Source organism: Pongo abelii, chromosome 8 (assembly GCF_028885655.2).
Source record: "Pongo abelii isolate AG06213 chromosome 8, NHGRI_mPonAbe1-v2.0_pri, whole genome shotgun sequence".
NCBI lineage: Eukaryota > Metazoa > Chordata > Mammalia > Primates > Hominidae > Pongo > Pongo abelii.
Window position 1 is genome coordinate 92,718,727 of NC_071993.2, and position 17,472 is coordinate 92,736,198.

At 39.5% G+C, this 17,472-nt stretch overlaps 2 protein-coding genes across 5 annotated transcripts in view; one reads left to right on the plus strand and one right to left on the minus strand.

The window, feature by feature from the left end:
- The window catches only part of PRKG1 (protein kinase cGMP-dependent 1), a 1,319,235-nt gene that overhangs the window by 595,137 nt on the left and 706,626 nt on the right, over window positions 1-17,472 (minus strand). The window lies entirely within an intron of this gene.
- CSTF2T (cleavage stimulation factor subunit 2 tau variant) lies at window positions 581-4,362 on the plus strand. Its single transcript, XM_002820931.5, has one exon. The coding sequence runs from the start codon at window positions 2,045-2,047 to the stop codon at window positions 3,920-3,922; it is 1,878 nt and encodes a 625-aa protein (XP_002820977.3). The 5' UTR covers window positions 581-2,044; the 3' UTR covers window positions 3,923-4,362.

The following is a 17,472-nucleotide window of genomic DNA, read 5'->3' on the forward strand; positions in this document are numbered from 1 at the left end:
ATCCTTAACCCCTCCCCTTTTGTCCCCAATAAAAGAATCACACTGGGGAAACATTGCTAGCAGGTGACTATTCCGTTTCTTTGATATAGCAGGAAAATCTTATTAGGTGATGTAAATGAACTTTGTCACTTGCAAATATAAACTGTCGTGCATCTTGGGTGAACAGCTAAGTGCAGAACTGTTTCAAAAACTTGATGGTAAATGGATGTCTTATTTGCAGCTAAACCATCATACTCATGGCAAATCTATTCATTGGAATAGGATACTGAAGATACATAATGCAATTTTTTTGCTGAAATTTAAAAGTTTCATAATCCACTTAAGAGGCATATTTCAGAATAAAATAATTCTCTGTTTTGGAATTAAAGCACAGGCTTGGAGCAGTCCAGTCCACAGAAGTATAATGCAATCTATCCATATAATCTTAAATTTTCTAATAGCCACATTTAAAAAAGTAAAATGAAATGAATAACATTAACTTCAAAATAATTTTTTACTCAAATATATAAAAATATTACATTTCAACTTATAAAAAATATAAAACTGATGAGCTATTTTTACTTTTTTTGTATTTGATCATTAAAATCTTTTATGTATGTTACATGTATGGCACACCTCAACCGGAGTGTTAAATTTTGACTGGAAATACTTTCTTTTTATTTATTTTTATTTTTTGTCTTAGTGTTCTTTGAAATGATTTTTATTTAGAACACAATTTATTATTGCAAAAGTAGATTCTATACCCAAGTTGTTCTAAATACTAAAAAAGTTTTCCAATAGCTTACTGAACATTAGTTTTTATATTTAAATAAAAAATGAGATTTAAAATTCAATTCCTCAATCACACTAGCTTCATTTCAAATATTCAATACACGTAAGGCAGTGTAGAATTGGAGCTATGAGAAACCAAGCTGGGTTAGAATCCTGACTTTGCCTCTTTCCAGCTGCTTGTCCTTGGGAATTTACCTAGCCCTCTCCAAGTTTCAGTTCTAGCTTCGAATTGCAGGCCCGGAAAGCTCACACTGAATATGTTTTAACTCCTGCCTGCACAGCTAACAGCAGAAGACAAAACACCCACTATTTTTTTTCCCTTCATGGAAGTGGCGGACTCACTGCATGATATAATAAAAATCAGAACCAATCAATGTAGGGATAGTTAAGTAAATTTCTTTATTCCATACTCTGATGCCATAAAATACTAATAACTAATTAATCACTAATTTATTTAATCACCCATTAATATTGAAATCGGTTATTACTAAGGAAGAAAACCGTAATATTACGAATAGCACGACTGCTGCCCGTGTGCTCAGGAAAAACGTAAAAGGGTTTGCCACCCATCCATTAACAGCGGTTATAGGAAGCAACAAAAGTGGGGGCAGGGCCCAGCCGGCACACGCTTCAGTTTATATTTCTTGTCAGTTAATTTCCAAAAACGTTGTTCTAAAAAGGAGATATAATACTGTTTTACTTTAAGGGGCAAATCTCAAATGTGCTTTGAAACGACTACACTTTTCTCTCAGTCTGGAATGTGATTTTAAATCTAGCTTAACTATACTATAATAAAAGGCCACATGAAAATACTTTGTCAGAACGAAAAACACGCCGCCTTAAATCCGCTTTCGGTTGGCGGTTTCCCGCCGGTGGAACGGAAGCAAAAACGCCTTTGACGTCAAGGGAGGAGTTCCCTCCCAGTTACTACGGCGAAGTCTATGCGGCCATCTTTACTGTGGTCATCTCGTACCAAGCGTGTCGTAGTGGGGCTGTTGGGGCTCCACAGAAAGTCAGCGGAACGTGAAATGGGAAAGGAATCATGCGACTCTGTAATAAGAAGCTGACAGAACCACGAAGGATCAGGGACGGAAAGCATTAGATAAGTTGTTAGTGGGATGCAGGTTCCACAGGCAAGCGGAACGATTCAAGCGAATTAGTAAGGTTTCTGCCCGGATCTTGAGAGCCGCTTCCGTTGTTCAGCGGAAGTGTCGGTCGCAAGAGGACAGACGCGTCGAAGAATCCGCTATCGGCTGTCTGCACAACCGGAATCATGTCGAGTTTGGCGGTGAGAGACCCGGCAATGGATCGATCACTGCGTTCCGTGTTCGTGGGGAACATTCCGTATGAGGCAACTGAGGAGCAGTTAAAGGACATTTTCTCGGAGGTTGGTTCTGTTGTCAGTTTCCGGCTGGTATACGATAGAGAGACGGGAAAACCCAAGGGCTATGGCTTCTGCGAATACCAAGACCAGGAGACCGCGCTTAGTGCCATGCGGAACCTCAATGGGCGGGAGTTCAGTGGGAGAGCGCTTCGGGTGGACAATGCTGCCAGTGAAAAGAATAAGGAGGAGTTAAAGAGTCTCGGGCCTGCAGCGCCCATTATTGACTCACCCTATGGGGATCCCATTGATCCAGAAGATGCCCCTGAATCGATTACCAGAGCAGTAGCCAGTCTCCCCCCGGAGCAGATGTTTGAGCTGATGAAGCAGATGAAGCTCTGTGTCCAAAACAGCCACCAGGAAGCTCGAAACATGTTACTTCAAAATCCACAACTGGCTTATGCGCTGTTGCAGGCACAAGTAGTGATGAGAATCATGGATCCAGAGATTGCTCTGAAAATTCTGCATCGGAAGATACACGTCACACCACTGATCCCAGGCAAATCTCAGTCTGTGCCTGTCTCTGGCCCTGGCCCTGGCCCTGGTCCTGGCCCTGGCCCTGGGCTCTGCCCAGGACCTAATGTTCTGCTGAACCAGCAGAATCCTCCAGCTCCTCAGCCTCAGCATTTGGCTAGAAGACCTGTGAAGGACATTCCTCCTCTGATGCAGACTCCTATCCAGGGTGGAATTCCAGTTCCAGGGCCAATACCAGCTGCAGTTCCTGGACCTGGTCCTGGTTCCTTAAATCCTGGAGGAGCAATGCAGCCCCAACTTGGAATGCCAGGGGTTGGCCCAGTGCCTTTAGAGCGGGGACAAGTGCAGATGTCAGATCCTAGAGCTCCTATACCTCGTGGACCCATGACTCCTGGTGGTCTGCCTCCTCGAGGACTGTTAGGAGATGCTCCAAATGACCCACGTGGAGGGACTTTGCTTTCAGTCACTGGAGAAGTGGAGCCCAGAGGTTATCTGGGTCCACCCCATCAGGGTCCCCCCATGCATCATGCCTCTGGTCATGACACTCGTGGCCCTTCCTCACATGAGATGAGGGGAGGTCCATTAGGAGATCCCAGACTGCTAATTGGAGAGCCCAGAGGCCCCATGATAGATCAAAGGGGTCTACCTATGGATGGTAGAGGTAATAGAGATTCTCGAGCGATGGAGACTCGCACCATGGAAACTGAGGTCTTAGAAACACGTGTAATGGAGAGGAGAGGAATGGAGACCTGTGCGATGGAAAGCAGAGGGATGGAAGCAAGAGGCATGGATGCAAGAGGATTGGAGATGAGGGGCCCTGTCCCCAGTTCAAGAGGCCCTATGACTGGTGGAATTCAGGGTCCTGGTCCCATTAATATAGGGGCAGGTGGCCCTCCTCAGGGACCCAGACAGGTCCCAGGCATTTCAGGGGTGGGGAATCCTGGAGCTGGTATGCAGGGTACAGGCATACAAGGAGCAGGCATGCAGGGAGCAGGCATACAAGGAGGAGGGATGCAGGGAGCAGGCATACAAGGAGGAGGGATGCAGGGGGCAGGCATACAAGGAGTCAGTATACAAGGAGGAAGTATACAGGGGGCAAGCAAGCAAGGTGGAAGCCAGCCTAGCAGTTTTAGTCCTGGGCAGAGCCAGGTCACTCCACAGGATCAGGAAAAGGCAGCTTTGATCATGCAAGTTCTTCAACTGACTGCAGATCAGATTGCCATGCTGCCCCCTGAGCAAAGGCAGAGTATCCTGATTTTAAAGGAACAAATCCAGAAATCCACTGGAGCTTCTTGAAAGGTTTTAGAAGATATTTGGCTGTAGTATCAAAGTTTATTCTGTAGCATGGAGAATGGGTGCAAAAAGCTGACTTCTGCATCCCCACACTTGGATTAGGGTTTCCCTCCTCCTAGAACCTAATCTTATTTTTTGTTCTTTTTCTTTCTGTTTTCCTTTTTATTTTTAATTGAGGGTGGGGGGAGGAGGGCGTGCGTCTGTTCACTTTAAGTTACTTTAAAATAACTCTGAATATGATTATATTATGCCAAATAAGATTACAAAGAATAAGCAGCAATATTGAAGTGTCTACAGTATGTTAACTACATTTTTTAAATGTCGAGTAAAACTTTGTGAAAACTGCTCATAAAGACTAAAAGTTGACCTGTTAAAACGTTAATGTACTAAGATGGTTTTAAGATTTTTGGTTATATAACAAAATAAAAGTTTACCCAAAAGTATAAGATACATTTTTTGGTAAACCATTTAAAATACAAAATCCTATTTGGAGGCAATAGGATAAGCATTGTCTTAGTGTTTTAGAATTATTTTTGAAACAGATTTAACAGGATAAGGTTACACTTGTATTAGAATTGTTTTTTTCTAAAGTTATGTTACCTGAAAAATCAAGGAGTGCACCTGGTTTACTGTTGCTTCATTTATCCCATCCTTCAGAGACCAGCAAGGTTCTGCCAGGCCCCAAGCATCTGAGCATGATTTTGCTGTGACAATTCTAAGATCAACCAGGTTACTTAAGTCCGCTCTGATGAAACCCAATCTCTCAATACCTTCCTATTTCTCAATAGTCTTTAAGCCCTAAATCTGAGTCAGTAATTCTCTCTCATCCTTCCCAAAAATCAGTGTCTAGGGACCAGTTGATCTAGATGAGTTATAAATGGTATTTGACTTTTCATAAGTAGTGGAAGGTTTCACTTAAGTAAAGATCTCAGTTTCTTGGTATCTGGCATTCATGTAGAGATGGTGTCCATTTGCTTAACCAGACAGGAGTTAACTTGTATTAGAATTGTTTTTTCTAAAGTTATGTTACCTGAGAAATTAAGGACTGCACCTGGTTTAATGTTGCTTCACTTATCCCACCCTACAGAGACCAGCGAGGTTCTGCCAGGCCCTGAGCATCCAAGCATGATGATTTTGCTGTGACAATTGTAAAATCAACCAGGCTACTTAAGTCTGCTCTGATGAAACCCAATAATCTCTCAATACCTTCCTATTTCTCAATAGTCTTTAAACCCTAAATCTGAGTCAGTAATTCTCTTACATCCTTCCCAAAAATCAGTGTCTAGGGACCAGTTGATCTGGATGAGTTATACATGATATTTGACTTTTCATAAGTAGTGGAAGGTTTCACTAAGTAAAACTCTCAGTTTCTTGGTATCTGGCTTTCTTATACAGGTGGTGTCCATTTGCTCCACCAGACAGGAGTTAAAAACCTTTAGACTAAAGAGCATTTAACATGCCTTTTAGTTTTCTTATTTCATAATCTACTTTTCTATCATTAATCATCTTACCAGAATAATCAAGGCTCAGGTAGGTAGAAGTTTTTATATAGCCTGAATACTCACTTGACTTACTGCTCATTTTACTTTTTGTATGGAATACGGCCATTTAGTCCTAATATACATACCAATGAGTCAGTTAAAAATTAGATGGAAGATGGAGCTTATCACATTGCGCTACTACGACTTTATTTTTTCTTGAAAATAAAGCCTTGAGGATGTGAACATAAACGTTGGTATAAAACAAGTAGTAATAAAAGCATAAATTATCAAATATCAGGTGATCTTACTATGGAGAAGAAAAACCAGTATCTAGTTACAGATGAAAAAATGTTTAATACAAAGAGCTGAAAATGTAGAAATTGTTACCTTCTTCCCTTTGCAAAATTTTTACATTTTAAATTAGTAATTCTTTGTTCACAAGGTTTTCATCCCTACGCTGTTGTTTTCTACTACCTGTTTTACTCTTGTTCATACTGCTACTTTCCCATGTTTCCTATATGCCTCCCCTATATTGGAGAGGATAACTCGCCTTTACATATGCGATAGTTATGCTTAATACTAATTCACAGAGTTGGCTCGATCACTTTGAGATTCTAGTTGCTTTATCTCAAAGCTTTCACTGAAGGGCTCTAACTGAAAATTATTAAATGTTAGTCTTTAGTCAAATCTCTGCATTGTTTAATGCAGAAAATAAAGATACAATTAAGGCTGACATTAGTATCTGATATGTTTATTTTTAATGAATACATTATACAAAAGTCTTCCATTCTGGATATACATGGGGCCTGATTACCTTTTGTTTTTAATGAAAAAGGCAGAACTAATGAAATTGCAGGAATGGATGGAACTCTCTTAGAGCCATTATCTATATAGTTTGACAGTTGAAATAACTATAAAGACGTGCCATTTTGTGGTTGGTATAAGCAACATCTTGGCGATAGTCAGATATTAAGCTTATGTTCCCCAGAGAGAATTTCTCTGTATTTCAATAGCACCTTGTAGCTATCTTCATTACTGACAACATTAGTTATATTGCAGTGCACTGTTTACGTCCACTCCCACAAACTGAACACAGGGACAGCCTATCTCATTCCTATATTCACAGATGGGAGAAGGACAAAATATTTTATTAGAGTTATTAGGGGGAAAAATCCCATTAAGAGCACATATGCTGCCTTCATAAGGGTTTAGATTCAACACAGAACAAATGAGCTATAATAACTATTTCCATTTAAAAAAACAATTAGAAATAGGTTATTAAAAACAATCACCTCTACTCTGTGAAAGCTAAGGAAATAGATTCTCCTCACTTCTGAATCACTGAACATTCCAATATTGATGTAGAAAGCATAGAGCCTTATTTCATTTGATAGTAAAGAATAATGCAAGCAATATTGCCACAATCTGAATCTTTTATGTGTTTTACTACACAATCATCAGTTACGGCCCCTCACATCCTGAATTTTCCCTCGGATGTGTAGACTAAAATAAAATCACCAGTTCGTTCATCATAATAGTTGAAGATGACGGGGTGAAACAGTGATTTGCTAATGCTTCTTTAAGGCTTATCCTCTTGGGCAGTACATGTTTTTTGGGATTATGAAATGATCAACTTTAATCAGTGCCTGCCCATTAGCCCTTGCCCTCGTATTACTGATGATTAATACCAAAAATATGTTTTAATATCTGCTGACTTCCTAGGATTTTGGAGTATTTGATAAGATATAAGACAATGTGAATCCCAGTCAAAAGTAGGCTTATCTAAGTAAGATTATGTTTGGCTTTTCAACTACACTTTTCAGAATTCTAATGGTAGAAAAACATTTAAAAAAGAAAACCGTTAACATAATCACAGCTTGCAGAGCTTCTTGTTTTTCCATGCTGTGATGGGACATTAGCTAAGCACACAGAACATAATTTCCTATGATGTGTCAGGCCTTTCTCTTAGGTCTGATGACGTCTAAGGATAATTACGTGCAACAACCTACTGTGGCAGAGAAACTGAATTATCAGTTACATCTCAGAGTCTTCTCACAAAAGAATGTCAGTATCTCACTGCTTTATATCAGCTAATCTCTAGACGGACTTTCCTGGTAGAAGCTTACTTTTTTTCATCAGTCTCTTATCAAGAATGCTCTGGTTAAGAACTAATTCATATTACGGACATCATTAATATATTTTAAGTATCCATAAACATAAATTTTAATATTAAATGTTAATAGGGATATTACATGATATTGGCATACTATATAATGTGCTTATATATATTTATTTCAAATGTTAACTGAATCAGATCTTTAAATATTTTCATTTGTTTTTATGCACCCTGAAACAAAAGTTTACTCCTTTGGTTGAAAATTCACCTTCACAAATATTCATATTACCAATTACCTTTCTCATAAAATATTAACTATCATATTTGTTCTTGATATTATTCTACAATAATATATAACATGTCATTTGAGGGCATGAATTGTGTCAAAAGTGACACTTGGGAGTTGGGCATGGTGGCTTACACCTGTAACCCCAGCACTTTGGGAGGCTGAGGTGGGCAGATCACTTGAGGTCAGGAGTTTGAGACCAGCCTGGCCAATGTGGTGAAATGCCATCTCTACTAAAAATACAAAAATTAGCCAGGCATGTTGGCAGGCCCCTATAATCCCAGCTACTCGGGAGTCTGAGGCACGAGAAGCACTTGAACCTGGGAGGTGGAGATTGAAGTGAGTCGAGATTGTGCCACTACACTCCAGCCTGGGCAACAGAGTGAGACTCTGTCTCAAAATAAAATAAAATGAATTTAAAAGTAAGTGACACTTGCGGTAACATCATTAAAAATAACAAACCTGGTGCTTATTAAATACTATAAAAAAGCACCCAAATATTTACCAAATAACAGCTATTTTTTATTTATTTATTTTTTTTGAGATGATGTCTCACTTTGTTGCCCAGGCTGGAGTACAGTGGCACAATCTCAGCTCACTGCAACCTCTGCCTCCTGGGTTTAAGTGATTTCCCTGCCTCAGCCTCTCAAGTAGCTGTGATTACAGGCTTGTACTACTGTACCTGGCTGATTTTTGTAGTTTTAGTAGAGACGGGGTTTCACCATGTTGGCCAGGCTGGTTTTGAACTCCTGACCTCAAATGATCCACCCACCTTGGCCCTCCCAAAGTGCTGGGATTAGAGGTGTGAGCCACCACACCTGGCATTTAATAACAACCCTTTATAACCAAGAGTTGGTTTAGATTCCCAAACTAGGTAGCTACCCTTTAATCATAGGGTTTTAAAAATAAAAAAATAAAAAGTATGTAGCTAATTACAAAAAATACACAACATTCTCAATCATAATTAATTTTGTATGATTGAGTATGTATAATATCTGCAGACATTTGAAATGAATCTCACATGTATTACAAAGTTTGGTCATTTAAAAAAATATATCTGATGGGCAGATGCAGTGGCTCATGCCTGCAATCCCAGCAGTTTGGGAGGTTGAGGCAGAAGGATCACTTGAGTTCAGGACTTTAAGACCAGCCTGGGCAACACAGGGAGATCCTGTCTCTACCAAAAATGTAAAAATTAGCTGAGTATGGCGATGTTCACATTCTTTAAGTGAATCTTACAGACTCACCTTAATAACATTTAAAATGAGTGCCAACATTGAAAAATGCTATAGTTGGGCAGGGCGTGGTGGCTCATGCCTGTAATCCCAGCACTTTGGGAGGGAGAGGCGGGCAGATCACAATGTCAGGAGATTGAGACCATCCTGGCTAACAGGGTGAAAATCTGTCTCTACTAAAAATACAGAAAATTAGCCAGGGGCGTGGTGGCAGGCACCTGTAGTCCCAGCTACTTGGGAGGCTGAGGCAGGAGAATGGCATGAACCCAGGAGGCAGAGCTTGCAGTGAGCCGAGATCGCGCCATTGCACTCCAGCCTGGGTGACAGAGAAATGGTATAGTTGAGTTCATAATGTGATTTTTTTAAAAAAAGGCCAATATAGGGCTTGCTTGGTGCCTTAACATTTATTAAATCATACTCCATATCAGAAATATCACTCTTGTTCTCATGTTAATCAATATAGTGACATAAATCAGGACTAAAAACATTGCCAGACACAAACCTTGTATAGGAGAGTAAATACAACCATCAACTATTAATACAATATATTTCCTATCTTTGGCTAAGCCTATATCCAAAATGATTTCATCTTTTTATGCTTATCAATCATCAGAGAAAAAGATCCTCATCTATTTTAAGCATCAGAGAAATTACACTATTGAAACTTGTAGAATTATTGTCAATGTTATTCAAGTTTTGTTCCCTAAAAGTTTTAAATATCTTTGGACAAGAAAACTCAAATTGGTGATCTGTGGACCAATTGAGCCTACAGATATATTTTATTTGACCAGTCAATTTTCTTGAAAATTTTGAACTTAAATGCCCATAGAAGCAGCTTATATTCTCCAATTTGGCCACAAGCCTAACCTCCTCCTAGACTTCGAGCTTACAACTCCTGCTTTTACTCAGTATAAAAACATAATTATTAGATTGGATCAATATTAGTGTCTAATTTGACAAATGTGACATAGAAAAACTTGCTCAAGGCCAGACAGGGTATCTCACGCCTGCAATCTCAGCTGTTTGGGAGGCCTAGGCTGGAGGATCGCTTGTGTCCAGGAGTTTGAGACCAGCCTGAGCAGCATGGCGAAACTCCGTCTCTACAAAGTATACAAAAATTAGTTGACTAGTTGGCCATGGTGGCATGGCCCTGTAGTCCCAGCTACTTAGGACGTTGAAGTGGGAGGATCACTTCAGCCCAGGAGGTGGAGGCTGCAGTGAGCCGGGATTTCGCCACTGCACTCCAGCCTGGGTGACAGAGCAAGACCTTATCTCAAAAAAAAAAAAAAAAAAAAAGATAAAAAGAAAAACCCGTTTAGCAACTGGTTCGGCACATGTATTTCTGCAAAATCAACCAGCAACAAAAGGAAAACCCAGGCAAACAAAAACAAAAATCTTGATGCATTTTTTTTGTAGATTTTGGTGAGCTATACTGAGCAAAGGAATGTCTTAGGAAACTAAGCCAATCAGTATATTTAGCCCACAAATGTTTGCATTTTCAATAAATATTAATCCAAAATAGCAATATCTTCTTTTTCAATGAAAACATATATTTATAAAATATGATATATATTATTCATATATATAGATATTAAATGTTAACAGCTCTAGAATGAAGACATGGATAGTATACATAATGGAACATAATTCTTTTTTTTTTTTTTTTTTTTTGAGACAGAGTCTCACTCTGTCGCCAGGCTGGGGGGTGCAGTGGTGCAATCTTGGCTCACTGCAACCTCTGCCTCCCGGGTTCAAGCTATTCTCCTGCCTCAGCCTCCTGAGTAGCTGGGACTACAGGTGCTCGCCACCACACCCAGCTAATTTTTGTATTTTTAGTAGAGATGGGGTTTCACCATATTGGCCAGGATAGCCTCGATCTCTTGACCTCCTTATCCACCCTCCTCGGCCTCCCAAAGTGCTGGGATTACAGGTGTGAGCCACAGTGCCCGGCCCATAATTCTTTAATTTCTTTATCTGTTATCGATGTACCTGTCAACCTCTGACTCTCTGATTCTGTACTATCTCACTTTGTTGCCTGGAATGAATATGAAGCAGCCTGTATCAATTTAGGAATCTACTTATGTAGATTATAGAAAATGACCCACTATATATAACTTTCATATAACAGGCACAGTAATTTAAACAAAACAAAACAAAAGCCCTTAACCAGATCATGTTATTTCCCTGTTAAAACCTCTCATGGCTTACATTGCTCTTAGAATAAAATTCAAAATCCTTATGTGTCCTATATAGCCCTGATATAGTTTGGATGTGTCCCCACCCAAATCTCATATTGAAATATAATCCCCAGTGTTGGAGGAGGGGCCTTGTGGGAGGTGATTGGATCATGAGGGTAGATTTCTCATGAATAGTTTATCACCATCCCCCATGGTACTGTCCTCTTACTAGTGAGTGAGTTCTCATGTAATCTGGTCATTTAAAAGTGTGCAGCACCTTCCCCTCTGCTCTCTTGCTCCTGCTCTGGTCCTGTGCCTGCTGCCCCTTTCCCTTTGTCATGATTCTAAGTTTCCTGAGGTCTCCCCAGAAGCCAAGTCAATGCCAGCATCATGCTTCCTGTACAGCCTGCAGAACCATGAGCCAATTAAACCTCTTTTCTTTATAAATTACCCAGTCTCAGGTATTTCTGTATAGCAATGCAAGAATGAACTAATACAAGCCTTAAGTATACCAATGTCGCACACTACCATTGGCCCCTTACTCACTTCTACAAATATTTTGGGCCTAGTTTTATTTAATTGAATTTGCCAGACTCATTTTCATCTCTGTACTTGGAGTTTCTCTTGCTCATCACCCACTCTTTCCCCAGGCCTTTGAATGGCTAGTTGATTCTCTTTACTCAGGTCTTGGCTTACATAGTATAGCACTTACTCAGAGGCCTTTTCCTGAACACCTGGGAAACCACAGACAAAGCAAACGTAAATTTAAATGGTCTCCCAATTCTCTCTCATAATCTTGTTGTCTTTCTTGTTTGTTTGTTAGAGTAGTTATCTTACCTGAGCCCCAATTACACATTGTATGGGATTAATCCATATTCTCCAACCCTTTGCAAAGCATAATGGTTCTTCTATGCACCCACCAAACTTGATGACTGTCATGAATGAGTTACTCTTCATTATGCCCATGTTATATTTATCATGTAAATTGTGTTTGTTCCCAAACAAATCTATGCTAGTTGTATCTATTACTATAATATATGAATATGCATATAGGCACAAACATAGGTATAGATAATGTGTGTATGTATGAAATACGATTGTAAAAATAAAAAGTTATTTCTCTGAAAACTATCTTGAATGCTTTGAAATATAGATAGATAGATAGATAGATAGACAGATAGTAGATAGATAGATTTATTATGTCAACTGTGTTTGATGGTGTATTAGTCTGTTTTCATGCTGCTGATAAATACATACCCAAGACTCAGCAAATACAAAGGAAAGAGGTTTAATGGAGAACTCACAGTTCCACGTGGCTGAGGAAGCCTCACAAGCATGGCAGAATGCAAGGAGGAGCAAGTCATGTCTTACATGGATGGCAGTAGGCAGAGAGAGCTTGTGCAGGGAGACCACTGTTTCTAAAGCCATCAGATCTCATGAAACCCACTCACTGTCATGAAAACAGCATGGGAAAGACCCATCCCCATGATTCAGTCATCTCCCACCAGGTACCTCCCACAACACATGGGAATTATGGGAGCTACAAGATGAGATTTGAGTAGGGACACAGAGCCAAACCATATCAGATGGTAAACCAGTTTATACCAATTGTACTATTTTTTGTTTTATATAGATTGATTGATATTAGCATGAGTGTGAAAAAGTTATTTCTATGAAAACTATGTTGACTGTTTCTACAAGATTTTATAAAAGTGAGGAGCTAAAAATACATCATTGTTAAATACTGTGGGGGCAAGGTAATTTTTAAAAATACCTTAAAAATCTTTAAAACCTAGAATTTACCCTGATACTTTGTAAGTATCCAAATCCTTGTTTCACTAAAAAAAAAAAAAAAGGATTGTTACTGGCAATTTTAGACAAAGCAGGTCAATGCTTTAATTTCCTCACAGAAATTTTTCAGGCAGTGGAAGAAAAATCCTTGAGGAAATGTTATCTGAGGTTTGGTGCTGCCATAGTTGTCTCCCTTTCACCTCCACGGGATTACCCAGGAGAGACACCAACCTGCCACCATTCCAGTCCTCCTCCTTCCCCTTCCTTGTGAGGTATATATACTGAGGAGAAGAGAATATGCCCTAATCTCTTGCTAATTAAAGTGTGCTCCTTGGACCCACAGCACCAGCATCACCTGGGAGCCTGTTAGAAATGCAGAATCTGGGGGCCCACCCAGACCTGCTGAATCAAAGCCTGCATTTTAATAAGATCCCCAAGGATCCACATGCAAATAAACATTTGAAAAGCACTGCTTTAATCCTACAAGAAAGTGAAAACAATGACAACAACAAATAAAAGCACCATAAAATTAATATTATGACAAATAGAAGGGATTTTTAATTTACCTACATGGCTTCCCTTCCACTGGCAGAGAAAATCAAGAATTGGCAAAAATCCTTACCCAGTCTGAGGAAAATAGGAGATAGCCCATGTATTAGATGCCACATTGGACAAGCAAGCAGACAAACAAAAATCTTGTTCCTTCACAGATAATTGAGTGAACATTGGATCTACTGGGAAACCTAAGACACCATAATTGAAATTATTGTTGTTTGGGGAAGACACCTGAATGTATTTTGTCCATATGTGTAACCCTTTTTTCCTTAGATATGGAGAAGAAGTTGTGTTGAATTGGTAGAAACATATATATTTATTACATATGATCACCAGAAACATGGCACACCAAAAATTGTTTCAGCCAAGCTGTGACTCTCTGGAATGAATGCCACCATTCGTCAAAAAATTGTCTCATAAAACCTAAATTGTTCTCTAATCCCACAAATCTCATTATTTTTCTGGTAGGATATACTATCCAGATAGGAATGCGAACATCTGGGTACTCCATTTTCTTTTGTAAATGTCTTTCCCTATAACCCAGAAATATTGCCTAACATCACACAGAACTTATCTAGACTAGAAACAAGATTTCTAGAAGAAATTTTGAAGCTGTCAAATCAGCATGCTTACAATTCAGTGTGAATAAACCCTCAACAGAATTCTGCTGCTAACAATTTTTCAAACCTCATCTAAGTATTCTAAAGCATCAAAAAGAAAAGACCAGTATAACAAGAACAGTTCAAAGGATCAGCCCAGTGTTTGTTCTGTTACTTCATTTTCAGTAAATGTATTGGAAATGGTAGCAAAACTCTATACTGCAATTTGTGCTTTTAACCTTGTCTTTGAACCTAATCATAATTAAGAGTACAAATTAACCAAACCAACATTTGTAAATTAAGCAAATTAACTTTTTTTTCTTGAAAGTTTTCATTGGCCTTAAATGAGTAAACTCAAAACATTTCTAGCAAACAACAATTTAAATTCAAATCAAGGCCTTTCAAGTGGTGACATCAAACCATCAAGAGGCTGTAAAGATGGCTGGGTGTAATATATGCCTGTAATCCCAGCACTTGGGAGGCTGAGGTGGGCAAATCACTTGGGATCAGGAGTTTGAGACCTGCCTGGCCAATGTGGTGAAACCCCATCTCTCTAAAAATACAAAAAATTAGCCGGGCATGATGGCGGGCGCCTGTAATCACAGCTACTTGGGAGGCTGAGGCAGGAGAATACCTTGAACCAGGGAGACGGAGGTTGCAGTGAGCCAAGATTGCGCCACTGCACTCTAGCCTTCCTCTAAAAAGAAAAAACAAACAAACAAACAAATAAAAAAGCTTGTAAAGATAAATTGGGAGCTTAAGAATCTTCCCTTTTCACATGTGTTCAGACTACTTGCATTCCAGTTCTAACTGGGGCTTTGTTTGCCTACGGGGGAAACAAATGTGCCTAACTAGAATGTTTTGTGAATTGGAAGGAAGATGGCTTATAGGATCTTTGATTGGTGGGGATTTCATTGTCATCATTTTCAGATAAACATGTTTTTAGAAGTTTTTCCCCTAGTCAGTGCCTGTACTGAGACAAGCAAGCTAGTTGAGCTTTGGCCAGTGATAACCTTGGTTTAAAATGGTCAAAGCTCCATTATCCTATGCAATCTAACACAGGAACAGAAAACCATATACTACATGTTCTCACTTATAAGGGGGAGCCAAACGAGAACACGTGCATACTAAGAGAGGAACAACAGACATTGGGGCCTACTTGATGGGGGTGAAGAGGGAGAGGATCAGAAAAAAAATGCCTTTTGGGTACTATGCTTAGTGGTACCCAAGCTGGGTGATAAAATTAATTGTACACCAAAGCCCCACGACACGCAGTTTACCTGTATAACAAACCTACACATGGACCCCTGAACCCAAAAGTTAAAAAATAAAGTAAAATAAAATGGCCCAAAACTACTCGTCCTGAGGAATTCAAGCTGGATTATTCCGGGTAGAGGAAAAAAGAGCCTTATCTGCATCTCTTGCCCGTTCTTTCATTTACCCAGGATTACATACAAGGAAGGGGATTGATGGGCTGCTCAGTGACTCAGCCCATGCCAGCCAAGCAGGATTGTGAAACTGATCTCCTGTCAGGGCCAGCACTGTGGCAAAGGCTCACAAATGACCAGGGCTGGAGAGTGGTCTCTTCAAAGAAGAGAGGAGGCAGGAAAGAATGAGGGAGGAATAGTTACTTTTTTTGTTTTGTTGTTGTTTTGTTTTCCCCACAAAACCACAGACTTACTCCACATATATGATCACGGCTGGTCACCCCAAGCAGGAGGAGCTGTCTCCAGCTCATTTTCAGCTGTTTAGAAAGTCTTCTGGGTCTTCCCCACCACATTATGAAAGCTTTTTTGTCTAGTCTTTTATTTTAAGAAAAAATGAAATACAACATATTGATATAGACATGAAATATAATTATTTAAAATGTTTTTTAATTCCAGTAGGCATTTTAATTTACACAGTGAGCAAATACTTTGAGTTGATGGAAAGAGACTATGATAGTGCAATTTCAGACATCAGCCACACGATTAGGGGGAGTGGAGCTATTTATTTTTGAGGGAGGGAGGTAGTAGCAAGGCTTTTGCAAGTGTTCCAGAACCAACACATGCCACTTACAAGTTCTATGTCCTCTTTTGGAAGGTTGGGTCATGAATAACATACAAACAGCATATATTGAGAACCTACAAAATGCCAGGCATTTGACACGCAGCATCTTTAACTTCACTAAAATTGGAGGAAGTTGACTAATTTGCCCTAAGTCACAACAGCTCATAAGAGGTGGAAGCACCATTGAATCCAAGTTTGTCTGACTTCCAAGCCCTTACTGTCCCCATTATATCATTCGGTTTTATGAAAGAGACAAGTAATAAGGTCGAACAGTATCCACACTGAGGGCTGAATGTGGAGAAATATTAGGCATCATTTTCACTAAGTGATGAAGGTCATTACAGGTCTAGAACATGTGATTTTTGGGCAACAGTGAAAAATTTATGAAATCAGTCTTTTGCCCTTATGTTTTTTCTTGTTGTTTTTTCTCCCAAGAACCAAGTACTAGACTTGGGTTTTAGGATTATAGAGGAAAATGAAAACCAAAACTTAGAATGAAGACATACTTATATGGAATAACAATAGATTATTTATAAGAAATCCATAAAACTAAATATATATTTTTTAATCGAGACAAGATCTCTCTCTGTCACCCAGGCTGGAATGCAATGGCGTGATCTTGGCTCACTGCATCCTAAGCCTCCCAGGCTCAAGCGATCCTCCCACCTCAGTCTCTTGAGTAGCTGGGGCCACAGGCATGCACCACCATGCCCAGCTAAGTTTTTTGTATTTCTGGTGGAGACAGGGTTTTGCCATGTTGCCCTGGGTGGTCTTGAACTCCTGAGCTCAAACTATCTGTTGCCCCAGCCTCCCAAAGTGCTGGGATTACAGGACAGAGCCACTGCGCCTGGCCAAATTTTGTATATATATATAAAGTAATTCTAGTCAATATCTAATTTAAACAATCCTGTGGTCTATTTTTCCCACGGTGTCTTTTTTTAACATTTTTATCAACATATAAATTACACACCGTAAGATCCACCTATTTAAAGCATCCAATGTAATGGTTGTTATGATAGTCACAGAGTTGTGCAGCCACCACCACACCTACGTTTAGAACATATTCATCACCCCAGAAAGAAACACTGGATCCACTTCCTACTCTTTTACTCTCAGCCTTAGGCAACCACTGTTCTACTTTTCCTCCCTATAGATATTCTCGATATTTCCTAAAAAGTGAATCATATAACGTATGGTCTTCAGCTTCTTTTACTTAACATAATTTAAAAAAAAATTTATCCATGTTGTAGCATTATTGTCAATT

Coding starts and splice junctions, on each gene's coding strand:
- CSTF2T (XM_002820931.5), top strand. CDS start 2,045: ATGTCGAGTTTGGCGGTGAGAGACCCGGCAATGGATCGATCACTGCGT.